The 23,968-nt window shown below is 39.9% G+C and overlaps 1 protein-coding gene across 8 annotated transcripts in view; it reads left to right on the top strand.

Moving 5' to 3' along the window:
- The window catches only part of DMD (dystrophin), a 1,912,888-nt gene that overhangs the window by 1,192,711 nt on the left and 696,209 nt on the right, over nucleotides 1-23,968 (top strand). For all 8 annotated transcript variants that reach the window (XM_043538015.1, XM_043538014.1, XM_043538013.1 and 5 more), the window contains one exon: nucleotides 874-1,049. In XM_043538015.1, the coding sequence (XP_043393950.1) occupies nucleotides 874-1,049 (176 nt within the window). The remainder of the gene's footprint in view (nucleotides 1-873; nucleotides 1,050-23,968) is intronic.

Genomic DNA, 23,968 nt, shown 5'->3' with positions numbered 1-23,968 from the left:
ATTACATTCTCTAACCATATACATGGCTCTAATTGTCCCTTTTCAAATCTGGTTTAATGGCTGTGTAGTGTGGAAGTTTGTTACATTTCAAGATTGTTACTGCTAATGATGAATTAAGATAACAAATGGAAAACTGGGATTCCAGTAATGAAAGAGATATAGGAAATTAATCGGAGTGCCTTTAGTGAAGAGTAGAAAACTGCCCATCAGCAATGGTTGGTTGTATTTTCAGTAGTTCTGCAGTTCACAGTATGTAGACAGAAGTGAGATAAGTAAGGATTTTATCAGGAGTGTATTTTTTCTAATAAGTGTAGGGTAGTTGATTATCAAGCCTCTCACAACTAGGAGTGGATCTATTCCAGAGAGGGATTTGGAAAAGTACTTCAGATGTATAAATTAGCAGTCTCCTTGTTTCTGTCAATGTACCTTTTCACTACTTTTATTGACAGTTAATGGAAAACCAAAATACTTTGTTTGCTTTCACATTTTACAACATTTTGTACACTATTAGATATGGTACATCTCTGTGGGGACACTATTGAATTTGCTCAAGAGAATTTCCCACTAATGGATCTGTAGAACATTATAACATTCTCTAGCAGGCTAGAACATCCCCTCCCCCCCCCCCCCCCAAAAAAAAAAAAAAAGAGGCAGAAGCTGAGCTTAAAAGGTGCTTGTTACAAAAACATAAAAGCTGCCTTTCTGTCTTATCGCCTTTTGGATGTATGCATTTGGGATTCAGAGTAGAGAAAAACTTTCCCACAGAGCTCTTGCTACCAGACCTGTAGTTGGTAAAGCATTCTTGATCCATGCTTGAATAAAAGGATATGATTCTTCATTTTTGACATTTAAAAATATATATATATTTTACAGGAGCTCCATGATGGCATCGGACGACAGCAAACTGTTATCAGAACATTAAATATAACTGCTGAAGAAATTATTGAGCAGTCATCAACAGCAGATGCTAATGTTCTTAGGGAAAAGCTGGGTAGCCTGAATTTTCGGTGGGAGGAAGTCTGCAGGCAGCTGGCAGAGAGAAGAAAGAGGTAGGTTAAGAACATGGATGTTCTGAAATCGTTTCTGGTTATTTCAGATTTTCTTTTGACAATAACATTGCAAGGAACCCATTGGACTGTTCCTTAAATATTAATATTTAAGGATCCATGATTAAACACAACATCCTTGTTTACTTGTCTAATTCTTTGTTTCTACCCGGTCACCTTCACCCCCCCCTCCCGCCCCACATAAACAAATGTCCTCATACTTCCCGCAGCTAATGTTTAAAAAACACCATAAATATGATATTATTTTTAGAAAAGCCGAACAACAGAATGATGTTTTTCATAAGTAATTTACACCTGAGCTCACATTTTAACAAACATTTTTACCTGATAGTGTGTCATTAAAATTGTATATTAAAAAAGGTTTCTGTAACTGTGGCACTAATGGCATTTTAGGAAATCATTTTAACAATATTTACTTTTCACCATGTATGATATCTGTTTACTTTGGGCATTTCGCTCCGCTTCGATAAAGAGAATGGATTAGTCAGTTTAACTGTCATTTATAGGCTGTGTACAGTCAGTTTTTCATTCTCCTGCACTAACATGATGCTGCAGTATTTGAGTTCCAAATATTACAGGGAGAGTGTTTTTCCTTTTACAAGAAAGGATTTCCTTTGAATTAAAAAAAATCACAAACATTTCTATTGATATTGGGTTTTATAAAAGCTTGCTTTTTTTTTTTACTTAAATGTAGGACCGAAATTGACCTACCAGAGCTTCTTTCAAATACAGTAGTTTTGTTGCCAACCTTCATTCATACGCTTTTTCAGAAGTGAGTATCTCATGAATAAGGTATAATAGTGAGTGCAGTATTTAGGAGGAAGACCAATAGTGTGCAACAGTTTGTTCACCTCTTTAAATGTCTCGTTGTTACCCTAAGGACTACCCTTTTTCAGTTTAGAATTGTGGAGAGGGAGGAACTGTAAAGATGTTCACATCCAAAAGGGAGTGAGGTGGGAATCCTGAAAGGTTATTGTTGACTTTAATTATCATTAAACTCTCCCTTGGAATGTATTAAAAGATGAGAATGCCAAGAGTAAACTGCTGCAGTTGGATGGCTTTAAATGGTTCTTTCTGTTGTGTTTCCAGGTGTTGATGCTAATGTTTCTTGTTACACCAGGGAGAGCTTGGCCTTTATTTATCACACTAAAAACTATCCTTTTGCACCACTGAAACCCAGCTGTATTTCCAAACCCTTGCCTCTTATGTAAGTGCTAACACGAAGGAAACAATAATGTCATGTTAATAGCTCTGTATGCTGCTGCTGCAGCACGGAAAAGGAGGTTTGGGGATTTAGCGTTGACCAAGAATGTGAATTCTGTCCCAGTTCTGGTCAGCGGTACTACAGCACTTGCATCGCCATCTTTTTTATTTCATAGCTACAAATGTGCGTATCTGAATGCCACTTTGGCTTCAGGCTCTCTCTGTGGTGCGCTGAATTATTGAATTTCCTTGCACATTCTCTCCAGTAAAGAAGAATAAGACCAACAATCTGCTAATTGAGAATAACACAGTCCTATTCCCTAAATGAGCTACATTGCATGAACCAGAAAAAGCAGCAGTACACTTGTTCTAGCTTTGATGTGTTTTTGTTTTGTTTTGTTTTTTTTCTAGCTAACCAGTTGGGTATTTTAAGTACAAATAATCCTAGTGAACTAAACAGGAAAAAAGGCATTGGCATATAGTGAGAAAAGACAGTACTGTCTCAAACTGGTGGGAATTCTTGTCTGTTATGGTAATGTCATTAATGACTGTCACAGTTGAAGGGCTAGCTGGATTTTTGTCCCTTTTTTGGTCTCTCTGAGTTTATCCAGCTCACGTCTTGGGCTCCCTGCCCTTACCTGTCCCTGTGTAGAATCCTACTCTAAAACCGGGACCTGGGTCAATCTACCCTGTGTATACCTGCCACTTACCATTCTGTGAGTCTGACTGGGTTTTGGGCACCTGCATTTCCTCCCTTCAGAGACAAATGACCAGTGATAAATTGACCAACAGCCTTCTTAAAGCAAAATATCTCTGTTCAGGGGTTAGAACAAAGCATTAGATGAAAAAAAAAAAGATTAAATAAATTGGATCACAGGTCTATCTTACCTAAAGTACTATATCCCAGGATCCTTCAGGCACCCCTGCCGGTTCCTGTGTTTTGGATATGACTACACTGCGGATACAAGGTGTAATTCCCAGTTTAAGTAGACATACATGCTGTAGCTTCGCTCAAGCTACTGCACTCAAAATAGCAATCTGGCTGCAGCAGCATAAATGGGGGCTTAGACTACCAATGTGAGTATGTATTTAGGATCTCAGATGGGCTGTATTTGGGCAGCTAGCCATGCTGCTACTTCTAGCAGGATGGCTTGAGCATAGCTAGTGTGTATGTGTATCTACCCGAGCTGGGCATTACCTCCCAGCTGCAGTGTAGGCATACCCTTTGAGTGTGTCTCAGTCTGCACCCTCAAGACAGTCTTTTCAAACCTTGTAAGTGTTCTTTATTCTACAGGAGTTTTCCCCATCTGCTGTTGGGTTTTGGTCCTTCGTGGTCAAATCTGTTCTTTATGCTGGCTTGAGGAACAAGAGAGTCATTAGAGCTAATTGTTCAGGCATTGTCCCTTAACCATCTAAAGTGGAAGCTGTTAGCAGACCATCCTGAGCCACCTCCTCCTTCCTGCCTGATCCATCCCAGACAGTCCTCTTTTGAGAAGCACTTAACCCAAAATATGCATACATTGCAATGGCAGGCCAATGCACAATGTTAACAAATATGTAAGAGCACCCACATATTTGTCATGATGCCATAATAATGTGTGTGTTCTGCAATTTCACTTCAGTTCTCAGAATATAGAGTATCCTTTAATTAAAAAAAACCCCTTGTTTAATTGCTTAGACATAGTATAAACTAAGGCTTGGTCTACACCTAAAAGTTAGGTCAACATAGCTATAGTGCTCAGGGGTGTGAAAAATTCACATTCCTGAGCATTGTAGTTAAGCTGACCACACCCTCAGTATAGACACAACTAGGTGTATGGAAGAATTCTTCTATCAGCCTAGCTACTGCTGTCTGGGGAGATGTGACAGATATGGCAATTTCCTTTAATAACATGTGAGAGAGTAACAACACCCCCTGCAGGAACTAAGTGGAGGTGATTAATAAAATTCACTCAGGCTGTAATACCTCCAGAGAGGTGTCACCTGCTGGGGGGTCTGCATATACTGGGTCCAGCTGGATTCTGTAAAGAACCAAGAGAAACAAAGAAAGTACTTTGGTATAAATAGCCTGAGTTTAAATTGACTCAGAGCCTTCGTTCTAATCCACCTTCTGCCCAAAGGGAAGGACCCAATTCTTAGGGAAGGGTTGGAAGGACTGACACCAACCAGCGCTTTTGTGGAGAAGAGGGAAGGGAGTAATCTGTGATAAGCTTATTAACATGCATATAATTTTTTTTATTGTCTTTAATATGTTGTCTCTGTAAAGTTTCTACCTTAAGAATAAATGTGCTTTCTTAGAAAGAGCTGTGTGGTAACTTAAAACAGTGAATAATTACCCTATTCACAGCTTTCAAAGAGAAAGCAAAGCCGAGAGATTGGCCTGCTTAGACAGTTGGACTTTTCCGTGGAATTCACAGCGTAGGCAGGAAACTTGCTGGCTGGAAATACCCCGGTCAGGAGGGAGAGAGATGAAGGTATCCGCCTAAGATGGGAGGCAACGGGGGAGCTGGAAGCCTTTGAGTTGGTACCATTGCCAGGCCGTGAGGAGGGAATATGGCTGCAGTTGCCCTGAACTGTGACAACCTACAATATTAGAAAAACCCTTTCTGTCACTATAGGAGGCATCTACATTATAGCACCACAGCAGGATAGCTACAGCGCAGTAGCTGTGCCACTGTAGTGCCCATAGTGTAGACATGGCCTAAGAATGTCTGTGTGTATTAAAACATTGCAAAGTTTATTATTCAGTGGTGTAAAAATTTCATTTTCAAAAGACAGACCCAAAACCCCAACAACAACAAAAAATTGCATCCAAACTCAATATGTTTTTCTGTTGTTTTTTTGGAATGTCTGTCTCTCTACGAAGTATGAACGTAATTGAAAGTTTATTTAGTATTTAAATTTTTGTCTTCAAATGAAAGCTTCTTAACAGTCAAAAGGGTGATGAAAACATTGAGATTTTTGTTAAGCATATATTAACCTCTCTGTGGTTGGATTGAAAAAAGCGATAAACTCTGCCTAGCAGATTGCAGATTCAGTTACATTTTTATTGGTTAAAAACTGCAAAACTTTTTGTTCTGGAGAGCCTTTTTAATGTTTGTGGCACACCTATACTTATCCAGTGAATCAGAAAGTACATGTGTAATATTTAATTTCAGAATCAGTCTTATAGTTGGATGACTGGAAAAGGAGGATTGATGACCCAGCATCATCAAGTATACTTGATGGAAAATAGAATTTCTAGCTGTTTCAAAAGTAATCAGTTTATATTTTTAAGTGCTAGATTTTGACTTTAAAAAAACCCTGCCACTGACAACAAAAAAATTGTTCTATTGAGCTGAAGAACATTTCTTATTATTTTAATTCCAAATGATTTGCACTTGGAACAAGCTTAAACCTGCTTGGTATCTATTTTGAGCTCAAGTTAGTTTGAAATATCTATGCAAAGAATTGCACAGCAACTAACTCTATTTAGCAGGGTGCTTTTGAATATATAAAGTGTTTGGTTTCCTGGGGTATACAAACAAAAGCTTTTATGCTCTAACTCTAAAATTATATATGGTTATTGTAAATTAACTGTTTTATTTTTCATATTTTTATACTCAACTTTCATTATAGTATTGCTTTAGCTACAATACATTAGCTACCTCTCATTAGTCTTTCACCTGAGCTCTCAATATATTGAAACCTGTTATTAACTTCTACTTAAAAATCAAAAGTTGGCTCATAGACGACGCAGTTGCAGTACAGCTAACTTACTGTGGTTTTTTAGTATTTCTTTTACCTGCCAGAACAAAATGATGTATACATATTTAATTTTATTTTCTTTGTTTATGAATGTTGGGCAAATATGCAGTGATAAGTATGCACAGATTTCTTAGAGTAATTAATTAGAAAAGAAATCTCACTGATTTAAATTTGAAATGCACATGCATATAGTACTGTAGCTAAACTTGCCATTATTTATTGGTCATGATTGGCTTCTCCAGGGTCTATGTGATATTTTGTAGTTTAATTATTTTGTTTAAAGGTTCTTACTCAAATGAGAGAGAGATTATATTTGCATATTGTTTAGAAAAAGAGAGGGGAGAGGGAATTCCTTGATCTTTCAGTAAATATTTTCCCTGAACTTTCATATTACTGTTTTGATGGTTCATCAAATGCTCAATAAAATTTCACCAAAAAATAACAGGTATCAAGGAATCTAATGCCCCTTTTCTCTACTCCCAGAAATCCCTGTAGCAGCAAATGCTAGATACATAATAAACAGTTGGTTTAGAAAATAGAGCCAACACGAGAATAGCATTGGGAGTGCAAAGATAGTGATGAGTCACCAGCACAAGTCCAGAGCTGCTATTCTCCTCTGGCTACAGATTTCCACAAAAATATTCATGAACACTCTATGTGTAGGTAGAACCTTTAAGTACTTGATGCTGTTCACAATGAATTTCCATCTCACCATGATACTGGTACCAAGTTAGTGAATGATGCAGAAAGTAGGAGATGTAATATATTTTTATTTTTAACAAAGCATTTGATACTGTTTCTCAAAACAGTAACTGAAAAATAAATACACATATAATTGGAAAAGAATATTAATGTGTATAAAAAAAAAACCTAACAAAAAGACAATGATATCAGGACAATGACAGCCAGCAGTGTGTGGAAGGTACATAGAATGGTACCACTAGAGACTGGATTTGATCCAGTTTTAATTTCTTTATTCATAAAGGATAAGGGAGCACATTCATAGAAGAGGGAGCACATGAATTATATTTGCCTATGATTTTAAAGTGGGTAAATGTTTCAAATCTACATGCAGTCAGTGAAATAATACCAAGGGCCCTATGTGATTTAAAAACATGAAGAGAAAGAAACAAAATGAGATTTAATTTGAACAATTCCAGGTAATATAGCTGAGATAAACCCAGCAATGGGTAAAGTTGTAGAAGACCAAAGGGTGAGAGTTTATGACAAGAAGCAAGGCTTTTCAATATTATATGGCTACAGAAAGGGTCAGAATAATTTTGTACTACAGCTGCAGTGTGGTCAGTTTGCAATTACAGGGTAATACTCCCTTCTTATACATGCTTGGGGTATACATTCATTTCTGGACACGAGTTTACTAGAAACATATTGCCAAATTGAGGGAAGTTAAGAGAAAAGCAATAAAAATGCTGAGGTCTCAAGGAATTTTCTTTTATGAGGAAAAATGTATACACCTTGGTTAAGTTATGAATGGCAGCAGAGGGCAGTTGGGAAGAAATGTGATGAAGTGTACAAATATATGAATATGTAGTAAAACCAAGGAAGAAGTAGAGAGATTTGTAGACAAAATAGGGAAAAGTTAGGACAAATTTATGCTAAGTAGCAGGGAAAATGTTCCTAACAGAAATGGATTAGGCTAAGGAAGTCTCCCAGTGGAATTGGTGGTAGTGCCATCGCTACAGACTAGATTGGATAAAGCACTTGAAAATGTATTGTAGTGAACAATCCTTCGTTGGCAGGGAGATGGATGCCAGAAACACTTGGGTGCTGTAATAACCTGGTTGGTGACTCAGTAAGCAACACTTTTCGCTTTGAATTGGCTCTGAACTAGTGTGTCTGAATGGTCCTACATGATGCTATACAGCTGGAAGTATTGTTACAGGTGACATTTAAAATTCATGTCTTCGTTGCTAGGAATCATTAAAAATCCCAAGAAACTTAAAAACCCCCAAACCAAACCAAGAGTAGAAGTGTTAGCTCCAATGTCTTGGCTAACTTCCAACTCAGGTAATTGCATTCTACCTACCTAATACTCCCTTTGCAGTTTCAAATGGGTACGAAATTCTGTGCATCGCTAGTATAGTTTGGTTGTTGTCTTCCATCACGCAAAGTGGCTACATTTCAGTGGCGAATGAAATAAGCAATCTGTTATCTGTAAAGCCCTTTAAAGACCCTTTGGGAACTAAGGTGGTCTATAAGTGTAAGATAACATTAATATAGAATTACATGCACTTGGTTCTGTCACCCTAAAAGTAATTGCTATAATATACCTGTTCGTTAGTTTAGAAGTCACAAACATCCATAGAGTTATAACTTCCTGTATGTGATTAGCTGTTCCAATTAATATAAGGAATGTTTTATGATAAAATTAATGTTTTAGCAGACCAAAGACAAATTTTGAGAAGTTTTGAACACCTACAACTCCCATTAATTCCAGGGAACCTATTAAATAGATAACTACGTACTGACCCTGAGTAACATAAATAAAAAGAGCTAATGGAACCTAATTATTTTTTATTTGGATTCTGAAAACTGTGTGTGTATGTATTATGCATAATGTAAATATTCATTAAAGCATTGTTGAAAAACTGATTGTGTTGGAAGAATTACATATTGTTTGTACAGATAGTAAAACTGAATCTTTTGATACTTAAATATTTAAAATAGAACAGCCATGGACAATGTGGAATCAGAGTAAAAACATTTCCTTCAGCTTTATGCTTTGGAAAAGCTTTAAACATTAAATAAAAAGGATGTAGCAGACTCCAAAAAAGGTAACCGGGGGTGGGGAATGGGGGGAAATCATGCCAATTGTTGCCTCTGCTATGAGGTCTGACATCTCTTAAATACTTTAAGATACTCTCAAGTGCAATAATTTTACTTTCAAGAGGTTTGAATTTTTCCATAGCAAAATGTACGTATTTTATCAAAGCATGGTGGATGGTTAAAATGGCAGCATGGTTCAAGAGAGGTGTTTGTCTCATGACTTTCACTACACCTGCTCTGCATCCACTGGGACTCCCCCACTTTAGGGGAATTCCGGGATACAAGCAAATTCCACTCCTTTAATGCCACCTGACAGGAATGCTGCTGTGAATTCTGGTCCTTTCTGTTTTCTTTCTCTTCCATTCAACTAATTGGTTTACTCTGCTATACATGCCACTCACCATTTGCTTCATTTTCTGTATTCTCCCCCCCCCCCCCCCCACCCGACTACTTTTATCTCCCCATGTTCTTTTCTTCTTCACAGCAGTTTGGCAGTACTCTAGTGCGTGTTTAATTTCTAGTTAATTATTTCAGAGTAATTTGTTGATAAGTTTAAAACAACCAACCAACAAACAAAAGTTGGCACCTGTGCCCAGTAAATATTTGCATGTGTAGATTTTATATATATAAATCAGAGTATATATGAAACCAAATAGACCTATTTCCATATTAGAATTCAGTGTCAGTGATGAATAGCACAGAAATTATTGCTCTAGAATTAAAGAGAAAAGGTGGATGAGGATTATACCTTTTATTAGACCAAATTCTTTTGGTGAGAGAGACAAAATAATATCCTGGGACCAGCACAGCATGCTCTAGAATTCTTATTCTTTGGAAAAGCCAAACATTCAAGTTAAAATAGATTTAATTTTAAAATTGTTTTCATGCTCTCAATCTGCTGGTGAATGCTGCTGTTGTTTTTCTATTATTGGAAATAAATTTTGTGAACTAGATGAGATGGCCAATGTGAGTCACATTGGGATCAAAGGTTTTCATTAGGCAGCCAGTTACTGGTGGGCTAAAATTTTCTTATATGCTGCCTGTTTAAACTGTGAGAAATGAGTTACAATTCAGTTTCCTAGTGTCCACATCAACCACAAGAGCACTGAACTGGTGATTTTTTTATATCTTGTTCTGAGATAGTATTTTTCTTCTTTAAAGAACTTTCCAAAAATTAAAAATCACAAGATTCCTGGGAGGTAAGTTAGTACTACCCTCAGACAAGGAAACTGAGACAGAGAGGGAAAGGAAATGTCTTCCCCAAAGATATGAATAAAGTTGGAGACAAAGCCTTCAGTGTTTCAGTCATTCTAGTTCTGTGCTCAGACCACATCTTTCCCTAAAGTGTTGAATAAACACAGACATTTTACTCTCTCACACCTACAACTGATCAGCTTAGTCAGGAGAGAAGCATACCGGAGAGTTGGTATGAGAGGAACTTTGCATTGCTATTGTCTGTGTTCTGTAGCTAAATGCAGGATTTCCATCTCTCGCTTTATCATCCTGGCAAATTTCCCGATCATTATATTTATTGTAATTTTAATTAATATTTTTGTTAACTTTCACACTCATTTTGACCATTTTTTTCTTTCTTTGACATTGGAATCAAACATTTGTGACATTATTAGAGTAATTTATTTTGGATCCTCTTTGTTTAAAATATTTGAGAGCGAGGTGGCAAAGAAGGTATTTCACATGCAGAGACTTGCATCTCTCAGATATCACAAGTTAAAATGGGATTGCTATTCAAGTTTAAATGTTATTCAGCATTTGCCAGTTTCCACATCAAAAAACAATCCCCATTAGTTCCAATATAGCAAAACTAACTTCTGCTTAGTAGAGCAGCAACTTTTGGAAGAGCAGGGCTGTGGCAGGTCAGTACTGAACTGCACTGAAAGATCTGTGTAAGGTTTGGAGAACATGCAAAAGCACCCACCAGTGCTACACCGTGTTTGGCCCTTGTCAGATATAACACTTCTTTTGATAGTGTTCTGCAGTGCTAACTCCAAGTTCACTTGCTGTTTATTGCTCCAAGGTTTAATTTTGGCCTCTGGAGTCTCAAAAATTCCAGTTGTCTACAGACATATTTCTGTCCCTAAGGCATATGCCACTGACTGGCATTGAATTCCTGTTGATATTTGATTACCTTGCTGATTAAATAATTTGCCCTTCCTAATAAATTGCAAAAGTAAAAAAGTGAAACAAGGTTAAAAGTTACCACCATCTAATAATGACCATTTCAAATTTTCATTTTGTAAATAGCTATAGAATCTTTGTTTCACTGCAATCTAATTAAATGCTGTACTGTAAAACACAATAGTAAATGTTTTAGCTTCAAGGCAAAGCATAATGTGAGAAATGAAAATTTTACTAATTGAGAATTTTTTTCATTATGAAGTATCTTTTTGTGTGTGCTAGATGGCTGTGATAGTTTCACCTGTTTCATTATAAATGGTTTTGCTCTATGCAGCAATTATAGCAAATGGCAATCATAACACAAAACTACCATTTGCAGGAAAGTAATGCATTCTATGGTTGCAGTATTCTCCTCTAGAAACTGTGTTGCTAGGTGATATTTGATACAGAATATCGTACCAGAAGAAAGTCCATGTTGAGGTCAATATGGGCCTGATCCAAAGCCCAATTAGGTCAGTAGAAGTTCTTCCGTTGACTTGAGTGAGCTTGGGAAAGGAGTCAGAATCACTCGGTGAGGCAAAATAAGGCTTAATTCTGCTGTCATATATATATTTTCAACTTGTAGCAATGATTCTGAGCACTTTGTTTGTATCTGAGTTCAGAATTGGCCCTGTACAGTTTAGTGTGAGTAAGTACTATGAAAACCTCTCTTGAATCAGTTTACAGAGATGTAAATCATTGTCTATAATGGGCAAAATTATGCCTCCATCTGTAATGGAGGGATGCTAGAAGGACAAGAGGGTATGAGGAACCCTATCTTTCCCTTACATGCCTGTTTGTGGGACGCATAATTGCACACCCAAAGCAGTTAAGGGTGTCTCTGATGCTTGTAGGATCAGTGCTAGTGGCCTAATGATGAGGTGGCTGGATGCATTATACCTAGACACCTTTTTGTTCTGTGACACAATGTTCCATGGCAGCAATCCGTAAATGCCTTTGGCAATGTTAATTTATTGTGATGTTTCCTTCCTAGCCTCTAGCTCCTAATCAAAGTCTCTCAACTCTGGCTCATAATTGAAAATGCTAATTTGATGTAAATTTTGTCAATAATTATTTTCAGGGATTTTATTTTTCACTGTGCTTTCCAGGGGGGCCAACTTTACTCCATGGCCTTGTCTCCTGGGCTGTCATCCAGGAAGCCTCGTTCAAAACCTCCTTCCCCACCACCGCCTGCACTAGGGAAAGTGAGGAGCTTCTAGCTAACTTCAACAGTGCATCTCCTTCAGGCCAGTTGTGCTGATCTATTCTTTAGGAACCACAGCTCATTCGCTGATCTGTGGCTGCAAACTAGACTTCAGTTCAGAGGCCCCAGAACCCTGCTACTTGTTGCCATAGAAGAGTGCAGAGAGCATTCTCTGTACTCCAGTTATCTCCCTCTTGTTTGGAAAGCTGGGGCAAGAGGTAGCTGAAGATAGATTCTTGTAGATCCGAAAGACACAAAAATGTTGGGCAGCAGGCTGGAGTGAAATAGCAAATTCATGGCAAAAATGCTGAATTCCATGGTATTTTGGAAAAACATCAAATTCCATGGCCATGGACAGAGGCAGATTAAGGTTTCCTTGGGCCAGAGCAACTAAGAACTGAATTGATTGTCTGCACAGTTGCAAAATATACAGGGCCCTGCTTCAGTCCCTAGGAAGCATAATGCTTCCTGAATATTTGGAGTAGTAGTCTGAGAAGCCCCCTTCCGTGATTCTATGAAAGGTGTATCATAGAATCATCGAAGATTAGGGTTGGAAGAGACCTCAGGAGGTCATCTAGTCCAACCCCTGCTGAAAGCAGGACCAACCCCAACTAAACCATCCCAGCCAGGGGTCTGTCAAGCTGGGCCTTAAAAACCTCTAAGGATGGAGATTCCACCACCTCCCTAGGTAACCCATTCTGGTGCTTCACCACCCTCCTAGTGAAATAGTTTTTCCTAATATCCAACCTGGACCTCCCCCACTAAAATTTGAGACCATTGTTCCCTGTTCTGTCATCTGCCACCACTGAGAACAGCCTAGCTCCATCCTCTTTGGAACCCCCCTTCAGGTAGTTGAAGGCTGCTATCAAATATTCCCTCACTCGTCTCTTCTGCAGACTAAGTAACCCCAGTTCCCTCAGCCTCTCCTCATAAGTCACGTGCCCCAGCTCCCTAATAATCTTTGTTGCCGTCCACTGGATTCTCTTCAATTTGTCCACATCCTTTCTGTAGTGGGGGACCCAAAACTGGACGCAATATTCCAGATGTGGCCTCACCAGTGCCTAATAGAGGGAAATAATCACTTCCCTCGATCTGCTGGCAATGCCCCATATGCCATTAGCCTTCTTGGCAACAAGGGCACATTGTAGACTCATATCCAGCTTCTTGTCCACTGTAATCCCCGGGTCCTTTTCTGCAGAACTGCCACTTAGCCAGTCGGTCCCCAGCCTGTAGCAGTGCATGAGATTCTTCCATCCTAAGTGCAGGACTCTGCACTTGTCCTTGTTGAACCTCATCAGATTTTTTTTGGCCCAATCCTCCAGTTTGTCTAGGTCACTCTGGACCCTATCCCTATGCTCCAGTGTAGCTACCTACACCTCCAGCTTAGTGTCATCCACGAACTTGCTGAGGGTGCAATCCATACCTCCCTTGGGGCACTCCGCTTGATACTGGCTGCCAACTAGACATCAAGCCATTAATCACTATCTATTGAGCCCAACAATCTAGCCAGCTTTCTATCCACCTTGTAGTCCAACAATCTAGCCAGCTTTCTATCCACCTTGTAGTCCATTCATCCAATCCATACTTTTTTAACTTGCTGGCAAGAATACTGTGGGATATCATGTCGAAAGCTTTGCTAAAGTCAAGATATATCATGTCCACTGCTTTTCCCATATCCACAGAGCCAGTTATCTCATCTTAGAGGGCAATCAGGTTGGTCAGGCATGACTTGCCCTTGGTGAATCCATCTATGTTGACTGTTCCTGATCACCTTCCTCTCCTCCAAGTGCTTCAAAATGGATTTCTTGAGGACCTGATCCATGATTTTTCTAGGGACTGAGGTGAGGGTGACCAGTCTGTAGGTCCCCAGATTCACCTTCTTCCCTTTTTTTTTTTTTTTTTTAAAGATGGGCACTATCTCTGCCTTTTTCCAATCATCCAGAACCTCCTCCAATTGCCACGAGTTTTCAAAGATAACAGCCAGTATGTAGCCAGTAATACTCTCAAGAAAGGCACTTGCAGGCCTCCTGGAAAGCCAACTGTCCATTCTAGATTCAAACCTGATGAAAGGAAGTGTGGGAAAGAGGGAGGAGGAAAGAGTTTCCTTCAGAACTCAAAGCAGAGAGCCCACTCCCCTCCTTTGCTTGGCAGAAAAGCACTTTTCCTCACCTTCACCTCTTATTTGGTTGGTGCAGCAAGAGCCCTCACTCCTGTTTCAAAGTACTTTAACCACTTCATTCACCCATGCATAACTATGGAGTGGTGCACCTTCTGCTGCTCCCCAGTCTGCTCAGCTTCACAGAAGGTATGACTGACCTCCATTTTCATACTGTTCTGTGTTCAGAACACACTGCTGTTTGGACACTAAGCAGAATTGACAAATTAATAAAATCTTCCATGTGGTGGCTGGGTTTATGTTGGTTCCTTACACATAACAGCAGCTGAGACTCAATCTAGCCAGGATACTTGAGGTATATAGAGGCAGCAGTTCTACCAGGTGAGCCAAAAGAGTGTGCTACTCTTGTCTTTGCTGGAAATTGAATATTGTACATAACCTGTGAATGTACATTATATAAATGACTAAAAGTATGATTTAATATTTGACTATATAGAACTTAGTTAATACATTTTGAAGTTCCCCTTTTCACTATGTGTATTTTTTATAACCAAGATCATTGCTATTCTACTTCCTGAAAATGCATTAAGAACATTTATAATGCAAACTGTTACCCATCCAATATTTCAAACAGAAGCCACTGCTTTTTGTTATCTAAATACATTGAGATGACTTTAAAAATAAAATATCTAGCACTTAATTGCAGTTGCAGAGTTTTAAATACCCCATTCATTATTATTACTACCACTTGCTTGAATAAAATTCTACCAAAACCTTAAATTTGTAGGTAAACAGAGAAATAACACTTCAACTTACAAATGCCAGTATAAAGTATTTTTAAACTATGCTGTCAGGAGGCAATGAAAATGCATGCTGGTTATACACAATTATTTGGTAACATCAGTATGCTTTATATTAAGATTCTTCCTACTCCAGATGTGCACTCTGTATTTTAGAGGAAGAATGGATTCTTGGTAGTTACGACTTGCTCAATTATTTTGCCCAGGAATGGGAAGTTGGAGATTGGACAGTAACTGGAGAGAGCATCAGGGGGAATCCAATGTTGTTTTGCTTGAGGGTTGAGTGGATGTTTCAAGGAGTTTGACAAGTGTGCTTTTCTGAAGGAGACATATATAATTTCCATTAGTAGGGGATGCAGCTGTTCTTCACTGGCTTTCGCCCTCCAGGAGACACATGCACCTCTTTTACAGGTGGTGGCTATAATATTTTTCAGAGCCTCTTGAACTCTGGAGAGTGTGGTGGAGTCAAAATCTGGGATATGGCAAGCTGGATAGTGCAGGCTGGTCATGACTGAGGCTTTTTAATCTGTTAGTTTCTTTTACATCTGGGTGTGGGTTATTCCCCCCTCCCTCTCGAAGTGTTTCACAGGGGGAGATTCTTGGGTTCAGACTATGGACCAGGAAGTATGGGTTGATTAGCTGGCTCTCTGTGTACTAGCTCTGCTGGCTGTAATTCTGCTGCATTGATGTTGGAGGAGTAAAAAGACTGTAAGAGGTTTTTGTTCTCTTGGTGGACGGATTTAGATTTGTGTGTGTGTGAGCACACACCCCTGTGTACTGGCTGCATCTGCTTGGATTCATCTGTGAACCACAGCGATCTTCTCAGTCACTGGTGGAGAAAAGTTGGCTTGAGGCCAAAGTGTTGGTGGTAGGGGGTATCATGTGGTTGTACTGTTGCACCAACCTGTCAGCAACTTGGGTTTGTAATTGGATGTGTTTGTACTACTGAGATAATACTGATGTTTATTTTTAAGCATTTTTCTGATGTTTATTGATTTACATTTTCACAGCCGTGCAAAATTATGAGTTCTAAGTACAATTTTCACAGTTGTGGGAAATTATTGGAGGGGTCAGACAATAATTATTTAATGACAGCAGATGTTGAGATTCATAAAGTTACAGCTCTATAACCATTACAACACAAATTGACAACATTACATATAAAAATATACAAAGTAAATATCCTTAAATCTAACCCTAATAATGTCTCAAGTAGCATTTTTGTTATTTTGCCTATCTGTACATTTTGATTACTATTGATGGAAATATTTTTGTCAGTTTGTGTATGTACAGCAAAATAGACATTTACTGGTAAAAATCTAATCCTTTCAAGCCTACATATATATTGGCTCCAGTAGAACATATTAACCTAAATTCCTATAAAAGAAACAAATTTACTACACCAAGTTCAACTTATAAATTGTATATGGTCATAGCAAAACTGGATGTGCATTGTGTTACAGCGATGGAAGGAAGGTCAATTTTAAGTGTTGCTAGCTTGGTTGGAAAGTAGAATTCTCTTAAACTGTTGAATTTTATACCTCTGTGACAGGACACTATCAGCAGCACCCTGATCACTGTCAGGCTCAGCTGGTGGCAGTTAATTATGTTGGGGGGTTATGAGCACCTGGGTTGGAATCACTGGGCAAATGAGGTAATTGGGAGGATATAAGCAAGGGGTAGGTCAGAAGGGAAGCTCAGAGGGTGAGACTGGGCTGAGGAGTGAAGTGACAGAAGTTTCTCCTTGCTATAAGACTGCTATTTTGTAAGAAAAGAATACTGCACAGCTTGGTGAAAGAATAACAACCTGGTATGCATTTGTGAATGAGAGACCATGTCAACTGGCCAGGCAGTAGAGTATATCAAGTAGTACATAGGCACCAGGTGACTACCTCAGGTTCCATTTTGAAGCAGTCCATGGTTCTGTGTTGTAAATTTTAGTCTTTCTTCCTCTTGTGTAATGGAAATACTTCATTCACTGTAAATGAATAGTGTTGACTTATAAAAACTTCATGGCTATACTGTATAGTTTTATGATTCCCTGTCTCTTGTTATACTAGGAATTTCAATTCAACTCTCAAACTCAGTTCCCCTGTTGGTACCTTTTCACTGCTGACTGATCTGTGTTTCTCCCATTGATGATACAAATGAGTTATATAGGTGGCAAATAGAAGTTTTCTTTCTACCAGTTTTCAGACTTACACCTTATCATATAAAAGGAATACTCTGCTTTTCTTCCTTCCCCTCACAGTAAAACAGTGAAGCAGCTGTCTTGACATGTGAAGGGGAAAAATCCATGGTAGAAGCTTGAAATCAGTTGAACACATTTTTCTGAGTGCTATGAATTAAAGAGAGAAGAAATTATTCTAAAAGTGTAACTGAAGGGATTAAAATAAGAGGCTCGTTCTCATAGATTAGAATAATTTTGGAGATTTTTTCCAAAACATTCTAGATATAAGTCCAAGCTTCCAAGAGGCTGATATTCATTTTTGGAATTTCTGTATTCTTATTTTGCTTGACGTAAACTCTTAAATCTGTCAAATTCTAAATTATTTGTCATATAAGATATATATTTTTAAATAACAGTTGTTTGGAGGGATTTTTGTTAAATGGTGTGAAGCTGGCACTTTATTGTTGAGTCTCTTTTGCCTAAAGCTTATTTACAAACCTCCTGTAAAGGAAAACACCGTCCATTTTGCTCATCCATCAGGAAGCATATCTGGTTAAAAAGTCCTTCTCACCATAAATAAATCGTGACATAGTTTCAAATAGCTTTCATGTCTTTGCTTTTTCTGACTTTCTTTCTGGCCATAACCATCATGCTGAAAACTGAAACAGTCTGGGGAAACAGAAGCACTAAACCAAATTCTATTCTGCTTTAATAATCATTTTTAAAATTGGAAAGAATATTTGCTGGTTGCAACTCCACAGTTAAGGCAGAGTTGCGTTTTGCACTTAACGCACTAAGGCAGCCTCTTGGTTACATATAAGAAATGTCAGTATACCTTTCCAAAAAATTACTTTGAATTAAAAATGGATCTTTCAAGAAATTTGGTACCAGGTTTTAAACTTTTGGGGTGTGGGGAGGTCTCATGATTTTAGTAGCAACAGAAGTAGACTATGCACATTTCTCATGTAAGTAAGATTTGAATAAATTTGTTCGGGAGATTAGGGGTCACTTTTGGCTGATTTACTTTATAACTGAGCATTTCTCCTTCGGCACACACTAGTACATAATCTTCTCCTTCAGAAAGTTACAAAGACTTGCCCTCTTCCAAAATGATTACATTCTCCCATTGCTCTCAACGGAACTGAGGCTGCCCTTAGCAAAGATGGTAAACTGTCTCAAATCACCTATTCAGTGCTCTTCTCCATCTCCTGATAGCCAGAGGAGCACCAGTTAGGGCAGTCGAGCTGTAGGCAGTGGCTGTTTAAAAGAGAGGGCAGCCTGTGGTTTCTGTCCCATTGAGAATGGTGGGAGATGGTGGCCATTTTGAGGTTACAGGGACAAACCATCCCGATGTGTAGAAAGAATAGTAAATATGGCAGGCGACAAGCTTGGCTTAACAGTGAAATCCTTGCTGATCTTAAACACAAGAAAGAAGCTTACAAGAAGTGGAAGATTGGACAATGACCAGGGAAGAGTATAAAAATATTGCTGGGACATGCAGGAGTGAAATCAGGAAGGCCAAATAACACCTGGAGTTGCAGCTAGCAAGAGATGTTAAGAGTAGCAAGAAGGGTTTCTTCAGGTATGTTAGCAACAAGAAGAAAGTCAAGGAAAGTGTGGGCCCCTTACTAAATGAGAGAGGCAACCTAGTGACAGAGGATGCGGAAAAAGTTAATGTACTCAGTGCTTTTTTTGCGTCTGTCTTCACGAAGAAGGTCAGTTCCCAGACTACTGCACTGGGCAGCACAGCATGGGGAGGAGGTGACCAGCCCTCTGTGGAGAAAGAAGTGGTTCGGGACTATTTAGAAAAGCTGGATGAACACAAGTCCATGGGGCCGGATGCGCTGCATCCGAGAGTGCTAAAGGAGTTGGCGGATGTGATTGCAGAGCCATTGGCCATTATCTTTGAAAACTCATGGCGATCGGGGGAAGTCCCGGATGACTGGAAAAAGGCTAATGTCGTGCCCATCTTTAAAAAAGGGAAGGAGGAGGATCCTGGGAACTACAGGCCAGTCAGCCTCACCTCAGTCCCTGGAAAAATCATGGAGTAGGTCCTCAAGGAATCAATTCTGAAGCACTTAGAGGAGAGGAAAGTGATCAGGAACAGGCAGCATGGATTCACCAAGGGCAAGTCATGCCTGACTAATCTAATTGCCTTCTATGACGAGATAACTGGCTCTGTGGATGAGGGGAAAGCAGTGGACGTGTTGTTCCTTGACTTTAGCAAAGCTTTTGACACAGTCTCCCAGCAAGTTAAAGAAGTATGGGCTGGATGAATGGACTATAAGGTGGATAGAAAGTTGGCTAGATTGTCGGGCTCAACGGGTAGTGATCAATGGCTCCATGTCTAGTTGGCAGCTGGTATCAAGCGGAGTGCCCCAAGGGTCAGTCCTCAGGCCAGTTTTGTTCAATACCTTCGTAAATGATCTGGAGGATGGCGTGGATTGCACCCTCAGCAAGTTTGCAGATAACACTAAACTGGGAGGAGAGGTAGATACGCTGGAGGGTAGGGATAGGATACAGAGGGCCCTAGACAAATTAGAGGATTGGGCTAAAAGAAATCTGAGGTTCAACAAGGACAAGTGCAGAGAGGGATTGTTTAGTCTGCAGAAAAGAAGAATGAGGGGGGATTTGATAGCTACTTTCAACTATCTGAAAGGGGGTTCCAAAGAGGATGGATCTAGGCTGTTCTCAGTGGTAGCTGATAACAGAACAAGGAGTAATGGTCTCAAGTTGCAGTGGGGAAGGTTTAGGTTGGATATTAGGAAAAACTTTTTCACTAGGAGGGTGGTGAAACACTGGAATGCGTTACCTAGGGAGGTGGTGGAATCTCCTTCCTTAGATATTTTTAAGATCAGGCTTGACAAAGCCCTGGCTGGGATGATTTAGTTGGGGATTGGTCCTGCTTTGAGCAGGGGGTTGGACTAGATGACCTCCTGAGGTCCCTTCCAACCCTGATATTCTGTGATTCTATGATTCCATGATTCATTTTGAGAGTGCAATTCTTCATGTGTTTATCTAAGAGATTTTATTCTTCATCCTTTTGAAACACAAACTTTTCAGTTATGAGAAATAACAGCACCAGTGACCATTACTCCGAAATACATACGTTCAACAGCTCTCCATTGAACCAGTCTTACTTGACAGACAGGGATGGAGGGAAGGAGACACTGTGTGTGGGAGGTGCATGTGGGGGAGAAGAGAGAGGGGTGTGCACATACATGCATATGTTGAGGTATATGGAAGGCAGGAAGAAGATGGAAAACTGTTTGCATACAGTAGATTGTGGAGGTTGCAGGAGGAATTTATGGAGATGGTTCATCCAGGTTGATGAGAAGGACCGAAGAAAGGTGGAAACTTCACATACACTGACTTGTTTGTGGTGCTGCAGAGTAGTCTAAAGCAGCCAGAGATTATTGGTGAATCTGGCATAAAAAAGAAATTTTGTTTCATGTATGGAATTTTTAACTTTTGTTATGAATTAACAAAGTGTAAGACCTGCTTTTTTTCAAAATGTGATGAATGCCAACAACCCCCATCAAACTCAACAGGAGCTGTAAGCACCTGAACATCTTTGAAGTCAGACCATTTAGTGAGTTGTCTGTGTGTGGATTTAAATGACTGCTTTTAAGAATCTAAATTTGAAAATGATGTCTTTAGTCTTTCTCCAATTTATACAATGGTTTAAAAATCATCAAGTAAATCTGCTTAACTGGGGTCTCGAGCTATCTGTGGTCACAAACTTTTGTCCTAGAGCATCATGTCCTTTGTGTACCAACAGCCAGGCAAGTTCTATAAACACTTTAGCTACTAGGCCTTAAGGCTCTAGCTTATGATGGGTCTTAAATAGCATTCCACTTACTGCCTGCAGCCACCAGACTCCTCCACCAAGAAGACACCGTGCCTCTGTGACCTGCTCCTCAAGTGCCACAGAACCTTCTCCTTCTGCCAATTTAAACTCCTCAACAGTAGCGGAATCACCCTTAACAGATGCATCACACTGCCCCCTGTAACCTACTACCACTCACTTCCATGTTCAAATATGAATGTCTTAAATGAATATTGTGACGAATGCTATAATTCTTCAGGGTGTATATGGGGACAAGTTCCCTTCCCCTTGGTAATAGGGAGAGGAGAAAGACCTTGATCCAGGAAGCAGCCTTGCTTTGGGAAAACCGTGTTAATGTGGCAAACTGGGAGCAGCAGGGAAACCTGATGGGCAACCACATGCAGAGCTAGCACTGGGGGACCCACACATGGAACAGGCTATGCCTGGCAGATGTTGCCACATGAGTCAGGTCTGTGTAGAGCTTGTGGGAAAGTAGCAAAAACTGGGCAGGGAGCCAGTGCAGAGACAGTCCAATGAGGCATACCGAGTACTGATGCTGGCCTGGAAATCTGCAGTGTCCTATTTGCCTTTAGCAAACAGTAGACTGTAGAGGGTACATCCCAGGCATTAAGCTGGAGGAGCCCTAAATCTCTAGTGGATTGCCCTCCCCAATTGCCCAAATAATACGTTAAAGTAGAGATCTGGCATATCAGTGCACCAGCAGAAGTAATGATTTACAATATTAATAGATTCAGATTTCCAAGAGAGGTTGGAAGGAGATGTGTATGGTTATGAAGGGAATTGCACAGTGCCCAAGTATTCTATTAATCAATTTTACATGTCCCCAACCAGGAGACAAGCAAATATTTATTGGGATTGTGATATTGCATCATTGTGCATGGATTTTTGTCACAACAATGCAAAGATACCCAAAATACACAGAAAGTTTGTATGCTGCAAACACAAACATGTAGTACACTGAAGTTAATGGATTGCTCACATGAACAAAAAGTTACTCATGCATGCAAGTGTTTGCAGGATCTGGCCAAAAAGCAGCATCCAAAAAACACTAGTGGTTGGGGGTGGGAGGAAGACAAGCACAAAAAAGCACTAGTGATGGGAGAACTTCAAAAGTTTAGTTTTTGATTAGTTTGATAAGTATCCAGAAATTCAGTTGCCTAGAGCAGCAGTTCTCAAGCTGTGGGTCTAGACCCCAAATGGGGTCCTTTGAATGGCGTCGCCAGGGCTGGCTTAGACTTGCTGGGGCCCAGGGCTGAAGCCTGAGCCCCACTGCCCAGGGTCGAAGCCAAAGCCAGAGGGATTCAGCCCTGGGAAGCAGAGCTCAGGTTACAGGCCCCCTGCCTGGGGTTGAAGCCCTTGAACTTCAGCTTTGGCCATCCTGTCCAGAGCAGTGGGGCTTGGGCTCAGGCTTTGCCACCCCCCGGCCCCTGCCCAGAGCTGTGGGGCTCAGGCTTTGGTCCCTCCTCCTGGGGTTGTGAAGTAATTTTTGTTGTTGCAATGAAGTTTCAGAACCCCTGGAATAGAGGTATAGTGGCCTGTGAATAGGCTTCTGTCCACACAACCATTCCATCCCCTCACAGGGACTAAATCTTCCAGCTGGTATCTATTTCTGGGATGTCTTTCAGAATCTGTTGCCCCCTCTGACCTGACTCTCCGCCTGTGCACTCAGACACATGACCAACAGGCAGCTCAGGTTAAAATACAAGTAGCATGTACTATGTCCACACCAGATGCTGGGAGACGGAAGTGTTAGCTGTCCCCAATTATAACAGTCAAGAAAGCGACTCCAAGCAGCTCAGAGAGGAAGAGCAGAGCGTAGGGCCATTGTCAATATAGGAGAACAGACAGCGCAAATAATAGGAATTGTCCTAATGTGTGGGATTCCTTCTTTTAGTGAAAAGAAAAGGAGTACTTGTGGCACCTTAGAGACTAACACATTTATTTATTCTGAGGTGCCACAAGGACTCCTTTTCTTTTTGCGAATACAGACTAACACGGCTGCTACTCTGAAACCTTCTTTTAGTGGGAATCTTGGGAAGTCTGTTAAAGTGATGGCTGGAATATTGGTGGGAACCTTGGTGGGAATTTTGTCCTTTTCTGGTGGAATGAATAGGGATTGCCTTCCAAGATCAAATGGAAATATCTCAGACGAAAGGTTTCCTGATGGTCCAAGAGAACTGGATATGGTGTACCTCAATCATTCCCATTTCTGTGTTTCCATTTCAATACAAAAACTATATTAAGATGGAGATAAGACTGAGACTACATCGAATCATAGAAATGTAGAGATGGAAGGGACCTCTAGAGGTCATCAGTTACAGCCCCCTGTACTGAAGCAGGACCAAGATACCCAGAGCATCCTTGACACATTTATCCAACCTGTTCTTAATAATCTCCAATGATGGGGATTTCCTAAGCTCCTTTAGAAGCCTATTTCAGAGCTTAACTACCCTTACAGCTGGAAAGCTTTTCTTACTATCTAACCTAAATCTCCCTTGCTGCAGATTAAGCCTATTATAAAGCCTTCTTGTCCTGCCTTCTGTGGACATGGAGAACAATCACCATCCTCTTTATAACAACCCTTATTGTATTGAAGATTTATCAGGCTTCTTTTCTCAGAATTAAACATGACCAGTTTTTTTAATCTTTTCTCATAGATCAGGTTTTCTAAACCTTTTATCATTTTTGCTGCTGTCCTCTGGACTCTCTCCAATTTGTCCACATATTTCTTAAAATGTGACACCAGGACTGGACAAAGTATTCCAGCTGAGGCCTTACCAGTGCCGAGTAGAGACTGCTACCTCCTGTGTCTTATATACACAACACTCTTTTTAATACACCCCAGAATT

This window comes from Chelonia mydas, chromosome 1, assembly GCF_015237465.2.
Source record: "Chelonia mydas isolate rCheMyd1 chromosome 1, rCheMyd1.pri.v2, whole genome shotgun sequence".
Taxonomy (NCBI): Eukaryota; Metazoa; Chordata; order Testudines; family Cheloniidae; genus Chelonia; species Chelonia mydas.
Note: the sequence above shows the minus strand (reverse complement) of the source record. Positions and strands in the feature narration are given on the sequence as shown.